Source organism: Peromyscus californicus, unplaced genomic scaffold (genome assembly GCF_007827085.1).
Source record: "Peromyscus californicus insignis strain IS unplaced genomic scaffold, ASM782708v3 Scaffold_7__1_contigs__length_154581171, whole genome shotgun sequence".
Taxonomy (NCBI): Eukaryota; Metazoa; Chordata; class Mammalia; order Rodentia; family Cricetidae; genus Peromyscus; species Peromyscus californicus.
In genome coordinates this window covers 118566256-118587907 of record NW_026294595.1, presented here as the reverse complement: position 1 = coordinate 118587907, position 21652 = coordinate 118566256, and the positions used below count along the sequence as shown (strand labels likewise).

Genomic DNA, 21652 nt, shown 5'->3' with positions numbered 1-21652 from the left:
GGGCAGGGGAGTATGACATGGGTATGTGTGTGTGTGAGATTAACTTGATGGTGGTGTCTTGACATCCATGCAGAGACCGCAGCTTAGCAGGGCATGCCATGCTTTAGTCATGTTGTGCAGGCTTGGTGGGACTCTGGCAGTATGCCTGAAACTCTAAGCTGGGCTGGTAGCTGCCAGGGGCCAGGACGTTTACATTCCATTTCCCGTCTTTGGGAAGACCTGGCCCCTGCTCAGGACGGAGAGCTGTGGGACATACAGACCTTGTTAGCCTGTTTTCTCACCTGACCAGTCCAGGACATAGGACCCTGACATCCCAAGGGTCCCTTGTTGCCTGTTGGTGGCATGCATGCCTGTGCTCTCTGCAGGGTTTCCTGCTGCAGTGATGGCCCAGGCCCTGCCAGTCTTAGTTACACAGGGCGGCCTGCTCCCTCTGGCCCTCTGCCAGGCACTGGGAGCAGATAGACCTGCAGAAATGGGAGGGGCTGCACTGTGCAGACTGCCTCGGAGGCCCTTCCGTTGTCCCAGTTGGCAGCTGCTGTGTCTGATCCCGTGTCCCAGCTGCTTGGCCAGTTGTGCTCCCTCTTCACAGGGACTGCATCCTCCCCAGCTCTGGCTGTAACAGCAGCCTGCAGCCACAGCTGTGTTCTCTTTGATCTGCACTGTCATTTTGAAAACCTTGAAGTAGCTGTCAACATTTGAAATGTGGGGCTTGAGCATGGAGAGCTCTGGCCAGGAGAGCAGGTCTGGTGTGTTAGGCTGGCATCCTCCACACTATCTTCTAAGACCAGCATGGGCTCCCAGTTCACTGGATCCAGCTCTTAGGCCTTGCCCAGACTACTACACCAGAAGTGGGTGTTGCCCAGGCCAAGCTACCTGAATCTAAGGCTGTTATTCTCAGCTATTTGCTAGGTTGGGTCTGGGTGAGAGCACCCCACGCCCTCCGGGATGCAGCCCAGGCAAGGCATGCACACAGAGCATGCCTAGCAGGGGTTCTTGTCATCTTTCAACTGTCCCCTTTGGTTTCTGCCTGTTGAGCCTTTTAGGAAGGCAGACTTGGGGTGGCCTGCCAAGTAAAGCTTAAGTAGAATCTGAGGCTGCCCAGATTTCCTGAAGAACTTGTACTTGAGTTCTATCCACAGGCCTTCTGACTGGGACCTTTCTCAAGCAACCTGTGTGACCCTGCTGCCCTTCAGATGGGAGGCCTAGAGGTCTAGTGGCCTCAGGGCCACTATATTGTGAAACTTGTCCCCAGTAATAGAACTCAGAGGAATGGGACACTACAAGGCAATAATATCATCTTGTGTGGGTCCCCCAAAAGACCATGAGCAGAAGACTACATCCTTGAACTGGAGTGTGGCATGTTGTCAGCTGCCTCTGTCCAGATGGACTCCTTGGCTTTGTGTGATCTACATCCACTGAAGTCATTTTGCTCCAGGGGGTGGGATAGGGGGGCACCAGTTCACCTCAAAAAACACACATAGCTCTCATTGGCCCAGAGGCCTCTGTTAGGCTCAGAGTGGAGTGTGTGGTCCTGGCATACCTCTCCTGCACAAGGGTGCGCTTGCGTTCGCTCTCTCTCCCTCTCCCTCCCCCCCCTCCCCACCCCTCTTGCTCGCTCTCCCCCCCCCCCCCGTGTGTGTGTGTGTGTGTGTGTGTGTGTGTGTGTGTACATGTGTACATGCTCGTGTGTGTGTGTGTGTGTGTGCGTGCGCATGCCACCAGCTGTGTATTTGCACAAACACACCCCTCCCTGTTTCAGGTCAGGCAGCAGTTGAGTGACATGAAGAGCCACGTAGAGGATGGTGACGTGGCTGGGTCTCCAGCTGTCCCTCCAGCCGAGCAGGACCCTATGAAGGTTAGGGTGATGAGTTGGTCCTCAGATGTGTCCCTAACTCCTCCGGTGGTCCTCAGGGTGGGCAGTCTCTGTACTGACTAAACTGAGTGTAGGTGTGTCCAATCCCCACTGCTAGTCACCCTCCCACCCTGCTTGGTCTGGATGAGAGGTACCCAGACTGGAAGGTAGAGTCAAGGGCAGGTAGCCAGGGCCTTTAGCCCTCACAGGACCAGGACAGGGCTGCAGCTTGGATTTGGGTCTATAACCACAAAGGGGATTTGTCTCTAGCTGTGACCCTTTCTTGGGTCATTGCTAGCAGGATATCTGCCTTCTAGAGTTTTGACCAAAGGAACAGCTACCAAGAGCAATTGGCAGGAGGCAGGGACCTGTTGTTGGGCTCCCATTGTGGACTTGGGATCTGCCTCATGGCTTTGGGGTCTTTCCTACCCTGTGAGTCCTTTGAAAGGTTCCTGAAATTGCAGTGTTTCCCTGGCATCTCTTTTCAATGTCTCTGCTTCTCTCTTGAGTCTGAGGCACTGTCTCCCCAGAAGTAAGAGTGCCAAGAGTAACTCACCAGGGCAGGGAAAGGCCCAAGGAGTCCTAGAAGCAGCTAGAAGGTAGAGCCTGCAGTCTCAGTCTGTCCCCAGAGGGTTCTGTGCCAGACTCTAAGTCACATTTGTTGTGTCTCCGTACAGCTGAAAACACAGCTGGAGCGGACAGAGGCCATCCTGGAGGATGAGCAGACACGGCGGCAGAAGCTCACAGCTGAGTTTGAAGAGGTTAGCCCCTGCCAAGTACCCTCAGCCCCTACAAGCTTTCAGGCTGTCCTGTGAGCTTGGCCATCGTCTCTGCCCTTCCCAGCTTTCCCACCACACACCTGGGCTAAGAAGCCCCGGGGCCCCAGTGAGTGGGCATGAGTGCTCAGTCTGTGGGTATCCATATCTTTGGGGGATCCTGAAGGCCTGGGTGCTTGTAGACTATGTCCAAGCTTCTTGCCCATGCAGATCCAGCCATATGGATTAACCTGAGCTACTGCCTTCTTAGGCTGGGCATGCCCACCCCTCTGCCCCAGGTGAACTTAGCCAGTTTTGACTGCTAGGCCTCTTACTCAGACCTGTCCCCTCTCTGATAAGGCTCAGAGCACAGCCTGTCGGTTACAAGAAGAGCTGGAGAAGCTCCGTGCTGCTGGTCCCCTGGAGTCTTCGGGAACAGAAGAGGTCATACAGCTGAAGGTAAAGGATGGAGCTGGGGTATGGATTGGATTTGTAGTTCTTCAAGGCTTTGGTCACTGGCTTAGTCACTGTCCTATTGCTGTGAAGACACCCATGACCAAAGCAACTCTCCTAAAAGAAAGTATTTAATCGAGGACTTGTTTACAGTTTTGGAGATTTGTTCCATTTATCATGGCAGCATACATGGTGCTGGAGCAATAGCTGAGAGCCACATCCTGATCCACAGGCACAAAAGAAGTGGACTTTGCATGGGGTTTGAAACCTCAGATCTTAGCCCCAGAGACACATTTTCTCTGAGGCCACACCTGCTCCAGTCAACCACACCTCTTAATCCTTCTTAAATAGTGCTACTCCCTATGACTAAGCATTCAAATAAACGAGCCTATAGAGGCCACTCTTACTTATCTCTATAGTCATTCTTGGCCTTGGGACAGGGGCCAGAGAACCGCACGGGCACTGGCTTCCCTTGCCACACCTAGTGGAGGGCACTTGACAGCACTAAGTCACATCTCAGTTACAAGTTAGTGTTGTCATTTAAATGTAAGCTCTGTATGGCTTGAAGTTATGTTTCAGGTAGTGGGCAGTACACAGTAAACCACCAGGCCAGGAAGCTGCCCCGGAGCAGCAGGAGGTGACAGGACACAGGCAGAATTGTCAGCACAGGCTCTCCTCCCAGCCAGCACTGTCTGCCTTGTGTTCAGGGAGGTCGTAGAGCTAGCTCTTCTTCCGCTGTATCACCCGAGGCCTGACCTCCTTCACCCCTCTGGCCCGCAGGAGAGACTAGAAAAAGAGAAGAGGCTAACAAGTGACCTAGGGCGTGCCGCCACCAAACTTCAAGAGCTTTTGAAGACGACTCAGGAGCAGCTGACGAAAGAGAAGGACACAGTGCAGAAGTTGCAAGAACAGCTGGAAAAAGCAGTAAGTACTAGGTTGGACCGCAGGGCTAGCCTCCAGTCCTCCCGTGGTTTGGTCCATGCTGTTTAGGGGGGCACTGGGGATGGAGAACTACGGGGGCGACACCTGCGCTGCTAGCTTGTCCTCACTCTGAAGCCTCTGTGGCCCCTGCATGCAGGACCACAGATTCTCAGCCACACTCGGTGCCTCACCTTCCTCTCACCATAGGGTCCCACCAGTCCCCGCGCATGCATCCCCCAGCCCCTGGAGTCAGCTCTGGACCTCTAGACTGACAGCTTTGCTTTCTCTGAAGTGCCTGGAGGTGCCTGTGGAGCTGCCCTGGGAAAGGCTTTGCGGGTCCTGGGCATGGGGCAAGTGGGGGTGCCTTGACTCCTGGCCTGGCCTTTCCTTCTTATGCCCACTTTGTTCGCAGGAAGATGGTAGCAGCTCGAAGGAGGGAACCTCCGTCTGATCTCCTCGGCAAACTGTTCAACTTACCAAAATGCCTTACACATTCCTTACAAATAAACCAACCAACACAGCGTTATCCAGGCCCAACTTCCAGTGAAGCCATTGGAGACAAGTCTCAGAACCACAGAAATAAATCTTCCAGACCCCCAGTCTGTAAAAGAACCTTGGTCACATTTGATAAACACTATTCCCGGGAGCAGCCCTGGACCACCTCAAGCAGACGCCAAAGCCCTCATCAACGCTGACAGACTAGGGTGTGCTGGGAGTCCAGGCCGCTTGGGATTTATGTCAATCAGTGCAATTGTCTGTATTTCTCAGTGGGGCCGGGTTGGGAAGCAACGGGCCAGGTGGTGAGTTCTCGGAGGCTTGCTGAGCAGACTGGAGGGTCTCAGCAGGGAGCCCAGCCAAGCTGCAGCCCCTCACCCCTGGAAGTTGCCAAGCAGAACTGACATGTGACTGCCTGGATGTCAATGCCATTAAAACCAACGTGTTGCCCGGCACTGGAGTCTTGTCTGATCTTCTGCTGGGCCTTCTCCATCTAGCTGCTGAGCCCAGGAGGAGGAGCCAAGAATGGCTGTCCCCTAAGACAGATGAGTTTCTCTGAAGGCTGATATGCTGATGGATAGATAGCATGGGAATGCGACCCACTGCTTCCTACTTTGTCCCACCCACTCCAGTCACGTCCTAAGTTCCAGTATTCCTGGAGCAGGGCAGGGAGCTCAGTCCCACCAGGGACCTGGATAAATAGCCATGCTGTTCTCTGGTGCTGCCACCAACTGCCCTCAGGCAGAAGCCAAGCTAGACTCCCCGTGACCTTGGAGCTGGGAGCTCTTGTTGGCCCAGTAACCTGATCTAGGGGAACCTTGCCCAAGTGTTATATGGGCTTCCATAGGGGGAATCAGGAGTTTATGTGAGAAGTAGTCACAGTAGGGTGTGACCCACCGAGAAGGGAAAATAGCTCTGAGCAGCTCCTGGTTCCTGTGCCAGGCTTCATCCAGTCTCTTCAACCAAGCAGTAGTTCACGTCCCCTAACCTGTCACCCTCTAAATCCTGAGAGATTTGACTCAATGAACTTGGCTGGGCAACCCCTGGATGCCAAGTCCTGTGGGGTAAGGGTGACTTAAGGGTGCAGTTCCCACACTGCACAGTGATTTGCATCACGTGGCCCCCTGGAGTGGCAGGTGGCATTCCTGCTAGCTGTCACAGGAATCTTGAGAACATCAGTATGCTTATTTGTGTCCTTTAGCCTCCTCACACCGCAGAACATCTGCCGAGGTTTTGACGCTATACCCGAGACAAGGTTTCTCTGTGCAACAGAGTCTTGGAACTCACTCTGTAGACCAGGCTGGCCTTGAACTCAAGAGATCCTCCTGCCTCTGCTTCCTGAGTGCTGGGATTAAAGGCATGAGCCACGACCACCTGGCTCCACTCATTTTGAGAGGGAAGGAACTGAGGAAAGGTGGCAAGACACTGGAGTTACCAGGCTATAGACCCTGGGTAACTGTAATTCCTGGCTTCTCATCATTGTACTCTCCTCAGGCCACCAGTGGGAGCCATGACTTCCCTTTGGGGAAGAGGGGTAGATAAGACAGCGACAGTGCGGGGAAGGCCTGTGGGGGGCTTGCCTGGGTACTTTGTGGACACTACAGCGTCTCTGGCTCCAAGAGCCCATCTGTTCTCCCAACAGGCCCAGCAGCACCACCTCCCAGGCCAGCAGAGGGAGCCTGAGTTTGCTAGGTGGTAAACAGCAGCAGTAGTGTGCTGGATCTTGCCTCAGCTAGACCTGGCTGTCCAACTGTTCCTAAACAAGGGACTCTGGAGCCAAGAAAAGCAACTCACTGAGCAGTGGCCTTTTGCAGAGTGTGAAAGAGGTTCAACATGGTAAACACCATGGGGGCCTGGCCAGTCACAGCTGCCTGTACACCAAGACTAAATGCCCAAGCAGTCCAGGCTTCCAGTCCCTTGCCGAGGAGGTGGGAATAACTAACACCTCTCTAGAGACACTGTTCTCCTGGGGTGCCACACTCCTCCAGTACCAGAGCTGCCTAAATGCTTCCCTTTAGAAAGAAGATCCCATCTGGCCACCAGAGATGTCCTTGATGGCCAGTGTCCTGTGGCCCATACCACCAGTGAGCTGTGACAAGCATGTTGCTCTAGTCATCTTTCATGACCTTCGTTTGAAAGTGTGGCCCACAGGCAGGACACAGGCCTGTAGGCAGCTGCATGGGGCAATGCAGTAAGGATGGGAACAGGCTACCTTAGCAAGACCTTGGTGAACAAGAGGCAAATGCTTTCTCACCGAGTTCTCCTCGGGGTTGGGTCTAATGCGTTCTGAGGCCAAAAGGGATAGTTTTCTCACCCCTTTCATGTCCCACCTACTAATCAAAACCCAGCCTTTAAATTCAAGGATTAAAGCAGAACTGGAACTCGCCACAGTAGCAGAAATACCAGGTCTAGAATCATGGCATCTGAGCTTGTTACAAGTCAAGCTGCCCAGTTAGGTGAACTGCTTTGCCTCTGTGTTGGCTACTGAGGGGCTGGCCAGAGGCTTTCCAGTTGCCCTGGCCAGCTCAACATGTCCCACTGTGACTCAAGCCTCATCAGGAACCCTGGCTCCCCTGACCATTCTGTCATGCACCGAATGTCCCTTCTTCCAGTGGCAGCCCAAACCTTATTGTTATTTCGAAATGGCTCCAAATCCTTGGGCAGGTTCATTCTCCAGGAGGCTGCAGGAATGAAGCTGCCGTGGACCTAGGCAGCTCTGTTAAGACCATGATTCATCTGTCCACATCACAGCTGTTTTCTAGAGACTAATACTTCCGGAAGTAACAAATGTCAAAGCAACTCCTGATGGGATTCTGTCAGCACTGGCCTCATGAGCATCTTCGTCAGGAACCAAGGGTGCCCACTAGATGAACCCTAAGTTGGCTTTCTACATCTTAATATGTTAACCCTTCAGAGTGTAAAAGCCTTCTAGAAATGGCATATACTTGGCAGTTTTGTCCTTGGCCAACGTGAACAAACATGTAAACCTTAACTGCAGCAGAACTGAAATGAAATACTTGCTAGCACAACTTGGGTCCAGACTAGGAGTCCCCTGAAACTTCCCAAAAGCCACTACAGGAGACAAACAGGTTCCAGGAACCATTAACATCTACCCTATTTCTGGAGATGTTCACTCACAGACGGCTTAAGACCCTGCAGCACCCCTGTCCTACACATACCTGTGTGCCTGAGCTTCTGAAGCACAGAGCTGTGGTGATGGCTGTGGAGCCACACTTCACAAGCAGAAACAGTTCTAAAAAGCCTTGGACACTACCTGGGCCACCCACAGGGCTGTTCTTGACCTCATAGGCTATGGGGCCTGCTACAATGGCTACTAAAAGCTGTTTTGCATAGAGATTCAGGATGAAGAATGACAAGCAGCCAACTTTTAAAGGGAGTCTGATGATAGATAGTACAATTACAATTTTGCTTGCAAAATCCTTCAGATATACATTTGGAATAGGAAAAGGATGTCCAACTTTTACAGTAGCATTCTCATTTAAGCAGGAGTGAGCTGTGACCCTAGTCCTCCTAATCAGAAATGTCAAAACCTGAAGGACAGGGAAAGTATGCTGGCTTGTTTTGTTGCGTGCCAACTTGACACAATCTAGGGTTATCGGAGAAGAGGGAACCACATCTGAGAAAATGCCCCCATTAGAATGCCCTGTAGGCAAGTATTTGGGGCATTTTTTTAGTTGATAGATGGAGAAGGGCCCAGCCCACTGTGGGCAGCGCCACCCCTGAGCTTATGGTCTTAGGGTCTGCAATAAGCAGCATTCCTCCATGTCTGACTCCATGCTCTGACTTCCCTCAATGATGGATTCTGGGAGCTGTAAGATGAAATAAACCCTTTCCTCCAAGTTGCTTTTGGACATGATCTTTATCACAGCAATAAACAAACATACAGAAGGCAAATTCTTCATCTCTAATTCAGACAAATAATCACACAAAAGGTAAGTTACAAATGCTTCCTTTATTACATAAAGCCAGCATTGCTACTTCTAAGTTCAGCTGTTTGTGCATCTCTACTGTTCTGTGTCATGCCTGTGGTGGAGACAATCACTTCCAAGTATTGTTGGGCAGTCTCCGGTGAGAGTCATCCGTGGTACCTGCTTCCCATTTCATACACAGCTGGTAAACTGCTCTAAGGATTTGCACCCTGCCAGGCCCCAGAGGAAACATACTCAACACTCTTCCACATCCTCCTGTACCAGATGCAGCATGGTTCTGAAGAAGAAATTAGAGATGGACAGCACCCTGGCTTATTAATACACTGCTTTATCATCTGTCATTAATAAAGAAGATTACAATGAAGCCCTAATTTGCAATATATAATTAGTTGTTACAAGACACTGAACATTCTCCTGAGGATAAACCATGATTTCTAAGACACAAAGTCACTGTAAGCAGTTTCCCAGCCCAGGGAGCCTCTCACTGCAGGTACAGGGCTGCTTCCTGCATCCAGCACTGTGCTCTGCATGGTGCTCTGCAAGACCAGCGTGGATTTTAAGCAGACAGTTCTGAAGCAGTCTTAAGACACACATGATAGACTGACTGCCTGGCTTAGTCTTAACACTTATATTAGTGTTGTATACATTATAAAGAAAATTATATCTCATTTTGTTTAAGTCAAGGAAAAATAGAGAATTTGGATGAAAATTATGCATAGATTACAATCAGTTTTCTAAGCAAAAGAAACAAAATTAACTGCTGAGGTTAGCGAAGATTAGTAGTTCTCTTCACATTGCCTTGTACTGTTTTATGAACTGTGTTATTAAAAATCCTGAGCTTAACAAAATCTTTACAGGTCACCTCATGAAAATAGGTATTTGGCCAATAAGAATTTAACTCCACATCAATGAAACTTTAGAGGCTAGATTTATATAGGGTAGTGGTGTTTGCACATATCTATAGAATTTTTAGTTTACTCTAAAAGATGACAAGACAAATCCCCTCAGTGAGACCCTGGCCTAAATCTATATGCTTTGCTTCTATATTGAAAGGACAGTGTTAAATGGAAGCTTTGAAGTCGTGGCACTGGCTGATGATCTACACAGGGGACCCTTCAAAAGCTACAATTAAGGAGCCACCTAGCTTTTCAGCAATACTATTCCGATTGAGGTCTTCTGGCCCGTTTGCTTGATATTCATGCTTTATGCCTAGAGAGAAAAAGAAATTCTATTTAGAATTATGCAGCAGCTTACTTATTTCTCTAAGGTAGGAAACTAATGACCCTTGCATATTACAGACCATGGAATGCTATCTAATTGTGGGAAGAAGTAATGTATAAGCACATGAATCAAAATGATGACCCCTCACAAACACAATGCTGACTGAAAGCAGCCAGAAAAACAAGTGGACATCCTGTTATGGCTCCGTTTATTTAATTCTAAATCAGCCCCAGCTAATGTATCCACTTAGATGCCACAGTACCAGTTACCATTTGGGTTCAGGAAAAGGTAGGGGAATGGTACCAGTGAAAGTGAGCATCAAGAAAGATTCTGTGGGGCTGGTAATTATATAAAAACAATCATGTTCAGTCATGGACATTCAGAGTTCTATAATAATTTATAATATGTACTTTACTAACAATGTCATATTTCAATAAAAAGGCAGGCCTAGTAATTTTTTCCTGATATTTAAAAGAAATAGAAATATGGGGGCTGGAGACATAGCTCAATGGTTAAGAGTGCTTCTTGCTCTTGCAGAGGGCCAGAGATCAGTCCACAGCACTAGTGTGGCTGACAACCAACGGTCTGTGACTCCAGATCCACGGCATCTGGTGCCCTCTTCTTGACTCTGAGAGCACCTGCACTCACATGTACATGAACCCACACACTGATGCTCACATGTGCACATAATTAAAAAGAAAGTAGAATCCAGGCATGGTGGCACATGCCTTTAATCCCAGAACTTGGAGGGCAGAGACAGGTGAATCCCTGAGTTTGAGGCCAGCCTGGTCTACAGATGTATTTCCCCGACAGCCAGGGATACACAGAGAAACCTGGCCTCGAAAAACCAAAATAAATAGAATAAACAGAATAAATCTTTAAAAAAAAAAAAAGCAAGCATGAACTAAAACCCTGCTATAGAAAACAGCTCTGTAGTGGCATTACACACCATGCTTTAGGCAGTGAACACTTAAGATGTGGCACTGATGGGACACACTTAGGACAGTTCCATCAGCACACTGTAGAACTAGATCACCCGTGGGCTCGCTCGCACACAGCGGTCTCGGCACAGAGCTGCTATGTTGTAAACAGTTAGTCTACCATTGAAGATCATTTCTCAAACTCTTACTCAAAGCACAACAGGTCAGTTTTTAGACAATTTTGGACTAATTTGAGAAAGCCATTGATGATTCCACTAAAAAAAAAGTTTCAAGGTGTCTATCATTTAATATCCCTAAATCAAGTCTTATGTAGCAGTTCCCCTTAACTCTTGGGTTTCATCCAAGTATTGAAGCTGAGAAGTCATTTGAAGCATCGGTTGTCAGATTAGGGAGCACACTATGGTGCCCCGAAATCAACCTAAATGCACGAAGAACCCACTGACTTGAGCAGCAGCAAGGCTTGGGAAAGGAAACAGGAATTCCTTAACTCACTAAAACAAGCTAGGGCGAACCAGTTCTTCTCCCAGACGACAAAAGCCAGTCATGGAAAAGCAATAACACCAACACTGGGTAAACCCTCGTTACCTCAGCTCCCTCAGCTGCTGGGACATCATAGTGGAAGGGAAGCGGCAGAAGAACACTCAGAGCAAGCCTCCTGCCCCAGAGCTGAGACCCATGAGGTTACTGGTTCTAGCCAAGGTCACACAGCCCTTGTGCCTCATGCTCCTTCTCCCATACCAATGTCTTCTGGCTGGAGTCTGGCCAAGGCCACTTCATCCAGACCCCAGCCACCCAGCAGCAAGTCAAGTACAACTGGCCAGCTCAAGGTGGGTGTATTTTCCTTTGGACCCAGATGAATCAATTACCTAAAATCATACCACTGAACGAACAGTAAAGCTACAGCTTTGTCACTGACTACATTCAAAAACAGCAGCAGACAATTAAATACGAATAACATAAACCTAATGATCCCCACTGCTATGTGAGAACCTAGTTTAAAACCAGTGATACCGTGATGTACAGCCAACGGGGAAGGAACAGGGTCAGGAGCATGGGCCTATCTCCCTTCTTTGTTGCCAAAGCTCTCCAAAGAAGGAGTTTTAGAGACACTGCAGTCCTGATTGTGGGATTCACTATACCCATAAAACTTCATAAGTGAGTCTAGCCCATACCTTGAAACTTCTTTTTGATGGCGTCCTTTGAGCTCGCGTAGATCATTTTGCTTTTCAGGGGTGCTTGTTCTGGTGCCCTAGACAGAAGGATGCCAGAATAAACGGCCTGCTTTAGAGAAAGTACAGCCTCCATCGTATTTAACAATCTCCAGTGGAGATGAGACAGGCCTCAGAATCTACGAGTTTTCTATTTCCCACCTCTGAAGGTAATGTTATAGATGGTCACATGTACAATAACAGTGAAGAAAAAAAAGGTACAAAAAGGAAAAAAGCAAGTAAAGAAAATACTGCCGAGTTTAAAAGCCTATTTAGCCAGCATACCTGCCACATAGCTTTGAATTCCCCAAAGGCAGGGACTTTACTGATTTTTATTCATAGAGCTGTTTCCCCAGGCCTTAACACTATAATTGGTGTATAGGAGAAATAAAAATAAATGCACCTCATTCAAATCCAAATTCTACTAACTCTAAGGCTTATCAATAATTACCTTTTAAGTTTTATTTTTATTTATGTCTATGAGTGTGGCTACTTGTCTGTGTGTGTACTACATGCACGTAGGTGTTCACAAAGGCCGGAAGCGAACATCAGACTCCCTGGAACTGAGCTACCTGGTGTTGGTGCTGGGGAAACAAACCATGGTCCTCTGCAAGAGCACAAGTGCTTTTCCCACTGAGCCATCTCTCCAGCCCTCAGTACTTACCTTTACACACCATTCTCCATGGATGGTGAGCTGTCTGTTCCTACACATGTTCCCTGACCTCACGCTTGCAGTACTCACAATGCCATGGTTTACCAGAGGACTGTAGAGCCTTAGTGGAACAGAAGTGATGTGTAATCTACCATTACCTTCCCTCAAATCTCAGTGTTTTTGACCTGCAGTCTTAGACCCCTTATGTTCTGGCTGGCCTGGAACTCACAGTGATCCTTCTGCCTGTCTCCAAAGTGCTAGGATTAAAGGTAAGTGTCACCATGCCTGGCCACAAGACTTTTGTCTAAGGCTTAATGTCAAATACTTAAAAAGACTAGAATAACTAGAAAAGGCCAATAAATCACTTTAAAATGCTAACGAGAGAACACTGTTCGGCTGAGTCTTCTGCAACGATGGAAATGCTCTATGTGTGTCAGTTGTATATGGCTACAAATTGGAAATACAGATATTCATTCAGCTAAACAGTGAATTTTAGCCGGGCATGGTAGACTATGCCTGTACTTCCAGCACTAGGAAGAGCTACTGTTGAGTTCCAGGCCAGCTTGGACTATACAGTGAGACCCTGTCTCAAAATACAGAGGTATCTTTTTAACCAATTAAAATTTAAATTAAAAATTAAAGATCCCTATGTAGGTAGTGGGGACCTAACTAGAACACACAGCAAACCACAATGAGGAAGGAATGGCATCAGCTTCGTCAAAAGAAATAAACTACCAAACCTAAGTGAAGAATATGTACCCAGTAGAGCAGGCTGATGCTCAGCTTGACATGCTGAAGAGGGAGAGGCTTTGCTGTACCAGTAGGAACATTTGGTAGAAGTAGGGAATTTTGGTTTAGAAACGAGTTCTAAGAATCCACAAAATAAACTACCTAAAATGGTGTTCTTTCTAGTAGACAATGTAGCTAAACTGTCAATACAACTAACACTTTATAAAAGCTGGCAAATATTTTGACAATGAACCTGAGTAGCTTCGATACAAATTATTTTCAGGGGTCTGAGAATACCTAGTACATGCATGGTCCTGGCTCAACCCCCAACACCACCAGTACCATTCTGGTCCCCACTAGTCTCCAAGAGCTCAGAGCCACAGAAGCTCGGTGTTTTAAGTACTCACCACAAGAAGAACATCAGCTCCTCTTTTCTGGACTCCTTGGTTTCAAAGCTTGCATCATACAAAGCGTAGCGACAATCTTTTTCAGGAAGCATTCCCACAAAATGCTTGAAAGGATCAGTTATGGTATCACCAACATCTCCAACCAAGATCTCTTTGCCTTCTTCAACAACTATGCACTTTTTGTCTGCACTGAGACAAAAAATGACAGCCTTCTTTCTTTTCTTGATTTCTTCTGGTGTGGAGCACTTCCGAACTTTCATGTCATAGAAAATACGACATACTTCATCTGCAACCTGAACTCCTGAGGCCTATAATGAGAACAGAAATGTGCCAAAAGCTTATAACAATTATAATTTCAAATATAAAATACACATTTTGGCTACAGATTGGCATATACTTATACGACCATTACTGACTTCAGACTTACACATTTTCACCACTACATGGGGTAAGGGGAAGTCTTGACTGTAGCAGCCTCTCAGTGTCCTAAAAATCTCAAAAAGGGCTTCTTCAACAGCTGAATATTGTCATCACTCCCAACCCCCCCAGTCTGTCTCTGAGACAAGGTCTCATGGATCCCAGGCTGGCGTCAAGGGCTCTATGTAGCCAAGTATGACTATAAACATCTCACCTTTCTCTTCCCACCTTCCAAGTTCTGTGGTTACAGACGTCTGACACTATCTTGTTAACACTGTGCTGGGGACTGAATACAAGGCTTCCTGCGTGCAGGGCAAGTACTCTACTGACCCAGCTACCCACCGACCCTGAACTGTTTTTCTTACAGGTTTATTAGAGCCTTAACTGAGATCATTTTCCTAGTCTGTATATTAGTAATACCTGAAAATCTTTTACATGAAGCAGAACAGATGGTTTCAGCTTCTTAGCTGGAAAAACTCCAGTCCTATAACATTTCTTTCTCTCACAAAAAAAGCATTATGTAAAGATTTCAAAGCTCTAATCAATATTCAGTAACTGCTTGCTTTTAATTTCATTTTACCACGTGGAGGGAAAAGCTTAGTCAACAAAATGCTTTCTATGTAAGCCAAAAGGACCTGGGTTCGATACCCGACACCCACAGCAAAAGCTGGGCATGCTAGTCCACTTGTAATCCCAATACTGGGAAGGCAGCAACCGAAAGACCTGGGCTTAGCAGCCTGCCAGTCAAGGCTAATCCATAAACACTAAATGAGAGACTTTGTCTCAAAAACAAGATGAACAGTTTCCGAGAAACAACACCTGAGGTTGACCTCTGGCCTCCCCACCCCCCACACCCCCCCCCACAGGCATATGTACACATACATCTATTTCATTGATAAAATATTTAAATCATAAATTGAGATTAGAATGAAAAAGTTTTACTGTTAATAATGAACAGAACAGTTTAATTGGGAATTATGCTAACCAGAAAAATAACCCTTAGTCATGTTATTACTTGTTATTCTGGATCAGGGAGTTTAACAAGCTCTTGATGCCAAAAGATCTTGAAGTAATTTTGAACCTTTCTGTCTTCTATCCGTCGTTGTCGTGTGCTACGGACACTAACTCCGACAGCCACTGTTCCGTGTGCTGCTTTAACTACCTTAGTTTACATTGGCTTTTCTAAAGCACGGAGTACAAGTTTAAAGAGTTAATAAACAGGGAGCTGGAGAGATGGCTCAGAGCACTGACTGCTCTTCCAGAGGACCCGGGTTCAATTCCCAGCACCCACATGGCAGCTCACAACTATCTGTAACTCCAGTTCCAGGGGACCTAACACCCTCACACAGACATACATGCGGGCAAAACACCAATGCACATAAAATAAAAATAATTTTAAAGAAAGATTTAATAAATAATGTAAAAATACTGATAAGCAAAACTAATACCAAGTTATATAAGAGGCAGAGTGCATAAAAAGTGAAGAAAAGGGGCTGGAGAGATGGCTCAGTGGTTAAGAGCACTGGCTGCTCTTCCAGAGGTTCTGAGTTCAATTCCCAGCAACCACATGGTGGCTCACAACCATCCGTAGTGAGATCTGGTGCCCTCTTCTGGCCTGCAGGCGTACATGCAGGCAGAGCACTGTATACATAATAAGTAAATAAATCTTTGCCGGGCGGTGGTGGCACACACCTTTAATCCCAGCACTCAGGAGGCAGAGCCAGGCGGATCTCTGTGAGTTCGAGGCCAGCCTGGGCTACAAAGCGAGTTCCAGGACAGGCTCCAAAGCTACACAGGGAAACCCTGTCTTGAAAATCCAAAAAAAAAAAAAAAAAAAAAGTGAAGAAAACCCTACAGAATCAGATTTGCAAATCATAAGAAATTTTAACTCAGAATATGAGGAATTTTTTCAACTCAGTAACAAAAAAAGAACCCAATTAAGGGTGATCAGTGGATCTGAGCAGACATTTCTCAAAGAACATCCCAGGACACAAATGACCAATAAGCATGTGGGAAAAACTGCTCTCCATCAGTAGTCATTAGAGAAATGCGAATCAGAATTACACTTACTGGGAGGGTTTCAAAAGAAAGACTGAGCTGACCTGAACCCACATCCCAGGCACTCATGCAAACCAGGCATGACGGCTTGTGCTAACAATCCAGGACTGACGGGGGCACCCAAGACCTGCAGCTCCTGGGGGCTGGCAGATCAAACACCAAGGGACAGGTTCAGAGAGATCTATCTCCAAAAACATGGCAGAGAGTGATAATGACACTCAACACAGCTTCTGTCCTACACACACACACACACACACACACACACACACAAACATACACACGCACACACACTCCACTAACAAATATTACCGAGTGTGGACAAACTGTAATCTCATTGCAGCAGCAAAATTACAAACAGGTCACACACACACACACACACACACACAAACATACACACGCACACACACTCCACTAACAAATATTACCGAGTGTGGACAAACTGTAATCTCATTGCAGCAGCAAAATTACAAACAGGTCACACACACACACACACACACACACACACACACACACACACACCCACACCCCGTGCAGTTCTCAAAGCGCTAAACATGGAATTAATAGATCACCTAAGAATTCCAGTTTTTGGTATACATATGAAAGAAATAAAAATAAAAATGTGCCCATATGAACAACCATTTGCAAATGTCCACAGAACCGTTATTCACACAGATAAAAACTGGAAACCACCCCAAAGTCCATTAAGCGAAGGGATTTTTAAATGCAGTCTATCCACACAGTAAAGCACAAATGAGGAACTGACGCACTACAGCATAAATGGACCTCAGAAAGCATCACCCTCAGAAGAAAGAAGCCCAAGAGAAAGAGCTGCATGCAGCATCAGTCTATTTATATCACATGTCCCCCAAGGCGACTCTCTAAGTAGACTGGCAGTTTCCAGGGCCAAGGGAAGAGGAAGGGACTGACAGCAAACTGGCCATTTTCTTTTAGGGGTGATGGGAATGCTCTGCAATAAACTGTTCCTTAAACACACGTGGAAGAAACTGGCTGTGCTGGTACACGCCTATATCCAAGCAAGCAGTTTGACAACTACGGCGGGAAGATGACCAGTTCAAGGCCAGCCTGGACTACATTAGTGAGACCCAGTCACAAAAATACAAGAGAAAAGATGCCTGCAAGAAGTGGGGAGAGTGGGATATACTGGGAACCTAGCATTGATTATTAAGGTAGTTTGGCATTTCATCATCCAAATGTTAACATACGCTGCAGTCCTATCTAATCCACATCTACTCACAAGCTCCTCCAACCTAGCTAAACAAATCCACACATTTTTCTTATAAATGCAATTACTTTAAATGAACAGCACACTTTAATACAGTGGCAGCCAGAAAATTAATACTGGATAGAAAACTAACAAAAACTATACAACCTTACTATACTATATTACATTCTTATTACACATGCATACTTATTATATTTTCAAGAATCAATGCTTTAGTAGTGTTTTCTGATCTTTGTAAGAAATGGAAAATAATGTTCAAATATCATCAAGGAAGAACTAGAAACAGACTCCAATTCCTCTCTAATCTACAATAATGCTGACATCTAAGTTTCTTTTAACCAACAACCAAGCCTTTCTTTTTAAAATAGTTTATTTAAAGTTTACCATTCATAGAACGTGTTTGAGTCCATTCACCCCCCACTGCCTCCCTCTAACTCCTCCCCATCCTCCCACAACTTTTCCTTCTCGTCTTCATGTGCTCTCATTTGTTAGTATTTTTTAAATACCTACTGAGTCCATTCAGTGCTTGCCCAATTATCAGAGGGCAACACTGGAAGCTTTCTATTTATTCAACCAGTATCTGAATATACCCAAGGTATCTAAGTCTCTCAAAGAAAGCTGGAAACTGATTTAGAAATCAACTGTGTACTGTAACTGAAAACAAAGCAAACAATTCTGTAGCTGTGGTGTAGCTGCTGGCTCCAACCTGGGCAGAGTCTGAGGCTTTTTTACCAGAAACATCACCTGTGCTGGTTTTTAAGTCATAATATGTGGGGTTTGACAATATGCTGAGCAGAGCCTAAGAACCTACATTCATAAGATCCAGGTGACTTGTTAAAATTTAGCCCTAAAACTCGATGAAATATGATTACGACTTTAGTTCTCTGCTGTATTTACTTTTCACCTGTAAGGTGTGATGAAAGAGTAAAGTCCTTTACAAATTCCGGTGGCCTGAGTGCAAGGATCTGTGCCACAGACACCTGGCACAACCTATGGGCCCCTTCATGGCTTCTTAAGCCCAACTCCACAGGGTCACAGAAGAGGCTGACAGCATTATAGCAGACCTCCCCCTGCAGTCTGGACCACTGTGTGGACTCACCTGAGTGGCTCTGTACCCTGAGACATCAAGGCGAGTCTTGTCGCAGGCCCAGACACTGGAGTCTGGAGAGTCACTATGCTTCCCTAGCACTCAATATTTAACTGCTCAGCAGTCAAGAGCCTGTAAATTTATTTTAAATAAAGTCAAATCAAATTCCATTTTAGACTTCAAGTCTGTAGAGCTGAAACAATACAGACCACTGAAAATCCTCTGACCCAGGGAACACTGAGTTGCTGCAGAGTTGGAAGGAATCTGAGAGCAAAAATAGACTGTTCCACCAGAGCTCTGACTACCTTAAAAAGCTATGGAGTTCACAGCTGAAATTTCTCCAGGTTCCGCACTAGGAACCACTGGAGAACAGGAATCCACACTCCACCCTGCGTCAGACCAGCTGCTGCTGACCTTGCTTCAAGCCCAGTGGGTCATATGCTTGTCTTGAGTCTCTTTTGGTGGAGCATTTGTAAACTTACCAACTGGGGGGCTTGAGAGATGGCTCAGCAGTTAAGAGCACTGGCTGCTCTTCCAGAGGTCCTGAGTTCTATTCCCAGCAACCACATGATGGCTCACAATCAACTATAGTGGGATCCGATGCCCTCTTCTAATATAAAAGTCGTACATGCAGATAGGGCACTCATATACATAAAATAAATCTTCTCTTAAAAACTCACCAACTGAGAGATTCAATCAATATTCAAGATTCATGAAGTACTTGGTCCTCAGTCACTAGTCAAACACAAAATCATGCTACAGATAATACAGACACTGGGCAGAATCTTGGAAATGGCAGACTCACCTGAAAGAACAGGTCTCTCAACTCTACCATAAGGGCGAGTGGCAATCTTTGAAACTTAAGCCATCACGTTTTGAGGCTTTACATTAACCACGGAACCAGTCCAAACCTGAACATGACTGTCCCCAACGGCAGGCCACCCTAAACCCGAACGTCAGAAAGGTTCATTTCTCACTGCTACACTCAAGTAGGGCACCTCACCTCGGCTCCACTATTAAAATCCACCACACTTTAATCCTAATTAAAGAAAACAGAATAAAGCCAGTTAGCTACCTAAGAAAATTATTAATTTCTAAAACCTGGCTTTTCTAAGAGTCTAAAGTGTCTGAAAAGTGGACCATTGCAGAGCAGACATAGAACTGTAAACTAACAAACTGACAGAAGAGTCAGAGGCTCCTCACAGCAGTTTCTCAAAGGAGCTGGGGAGTTTCAAGCTGGGTCGAGGTCCCTTTGTTTATATCCTGTCTTGCCCAGGACTGGCAGAGGTAGGGTTAACAACAGCTGGGCTGCTGGCTACCGCTAAGGCCTCCCAGCGGTGAGGGACAGGACAGTGCTGCAGAGCTGCTGGCCGAGGGCTGAGAAAGATGGGAATTCAATGGGGAGTTGAGTGAAATCAGTGTGATGCCCTCCTGAGTGCCCCGCCATAGAGATCCCTCTGCCCGTGACTTTGGAATTCCAGAGCTCATTCTCTTCAGAGTCTTCTGATCTTTCCAGCTTAGTCGTCCTACCGAAAAGAAGAGAGTAAGTGACCACACAAAAAGGCAGGCAGACTCCCAGGCACCCTGAGGTCTGACCCTCCATTACAAACTCCCTATTCCAGCGGTCCTAGGGAGACATGGGGGCCAGTAACAGCTAGGCCAGCAGTTCTTCCCTGCCTTCTATCCTGGTCACCATCACCACAAGCTGAAGCACTGGAAATCTGAGCCAATAAGAAAATAAATTATTAATTTGATTTTTAAGAAATTTAAGAAGTAGCAGTACATAAAACTGACTTAATACTAAAATAGCATGTTTTGGGCAAAAAAATTTATAAAATATATTACATAACTTTCTGTCTTAGGAAATAGTACACTGTTTTTTTAATGACTCATGTCACTTGGAACTTCAGTTATTATACTATGCAAAAAACAGATTAATGCCTCTAAGGGCAAAGATTTCACATTGAGTATTTAATCTATTTATGGTTGACTATTTCTGACGGCAAGGAAGCAATTTTGAGGGAAACAAACTGCTAACACACACACACACACACACACACACACACACACACACACACACTCACACGCTGAGGCAGGGTTTCATTATATAGCCCAGGCTAGCATCAAATTAATAATTATCTTGCCTCAGCATCATAAGTGCTAGGATTACAGGTGTGCACCACCAAATGTGGCATTGTTTATTGAAAGTATATGTTATATTTGTTTTGAAGACTCAAAGCAATGAAAATGAAAAGTCAAAGTTTCATGCAAAACAGCTCAACTTAAGGAAATTAACCAAAGGCTTAATTCTTCCAGGTGGATTAAAAGAAGACGTTGTATTTTACGACTTATGGAAGCAGCACTGACTGCTGGGAAAGAAGTGAAGTGAGAACTGGAAAAGCTTATGGAGAGCAGGAAAAGCAACTCTGCCCCCATTATTCTGACACATTTGCAATTAACTGAGAATATGTTCTTTAAAGAAGTTGAGAAAATGCCTTAAACAAACAAAACTGGTTACACTTGTCCCCTAAGCAGAAGTGGGAATGCTTCACTTTAGAAGATCTTTCTCTGCAGAGGAGCAACATCCTGCAGCATCCTCTAGCATCCCCCAGGGTGGTCAGAGCTGCTCATTGTCTAACTCAAGAGGTGGAACCACATACGCCAAGCACTGGAATGCAGTGCTTCGCAACGCCATTCAGTAAGTGCACACTAATTATTACAATTATTAACCAGAAGATCCAGTTACAGCATCTTCAACTCTTCAGCAGCCACGCTGGCGGTTCTCAGTAAAGGCTTTGGTCATTGGACAAGTTAAAACTTGTATTTGGAGGCAGGAGAGACAGACGGCTCAGCAGTTAAGAGCACTGGCTGCTCTCCCACAGGACCTGTGTTCAATTCCCAGCACCCACAATGGCGGCTCAATCCTGTCTGTAACTCCAGTTCTAGGGTACCCAACACCCTCACACAGTCACACAGACATACATGCAGGCAAAACACCAGTGAACAGGAATTTGTTTATTTATAGAAAAAAGGAACAAGTTTATGGAGTACACTACAAAGCGGAGAGGGCAGGGTGGTAATGAGAACAGATTATCTATCTCCTCAACCAGAGATTCCCTGTGTGCTGTTCACTACAACAGGGGCATCTCTCTCTTCTCATGAGTATTTAGTGGTGCCATCAACAGATAAATAGACATTGAAAATGTAGTATGTGTACAATGGAATTTCCAATGCCATAAAAAATGAAATTACAATATTTCCAA

At 46.2% G+C, this 21652-nt stretch overlaps 2 protein-coding genes across 4 annotated transcripts in view; one reads left to right on the top strand and one right to left on the bottom strand.

The window, feature by feature from the left end:
• Positions 1 to 4931, top strand: part of Rrbp1 (ribosome binding protein 1) — a 65749-nt gene extending 60818 nt beyond the window's left edge. The window contains exons 20-25 of one of the 3 annotated variants that reach the window (XM_052726645.1): positions 1760 to 1855; positions 2530 to 2613; positions 2968 to 3066; positions 3841 to 3984; positions 4189 to 4282; positions 4394 to 4931. In XM_052726645.1, the coding sequence (XP_052582605.1) occupies positions 1760 to 1855; positions 2530 to 2613; positions 2968 to 3066; positions 3841 to 3984; positions 4189 to 4248 (483 nt within the window). In that variant the 3' untranslated portion in view covers positions 4249 to 4282; positions 4394 to 4931. The remainder of the gene's footprint in view (positions 1 to 1759; positions 1856 to 2529; positions 2614 to 2967; positions 3067 to 3840; positions 3985 to 4188; positions 4283 to 4393) is intronic. The other 2 variants (XM_052726647.1, XM_052726646.1) reach the window with 2 other exon arrangements.
• Positions 4932 to 8430: 3499 nt separating this feature from the next.
• The window catches only part of Dstn (destrin, actin depolymerizing factor), a 28307-nt gene continuing 15085 nt past the window's right edge, over positions 8431 to 21652 (bottom strand). The window contains exons 2-4 of the mRNA XM_052726652.1: positions 13585 to 13892; positions 11761 to 11837; positions 8431 to 9635 (exon numbers count right to left, since the gene is read on the bottom strand). Coding sequence (XP_052582612.1) covers positions 9526 to 9635; positions 11761 to 11837; positions 13585 to 13892 — 495 coding nt within the window. The 3' untranslated portion in view covers positions 8431 to 9525. The remainder of the gene's footprint in view (positions 9636 to 11760; positions 11838 to 13584; positions 13893 to 21652) is intronic.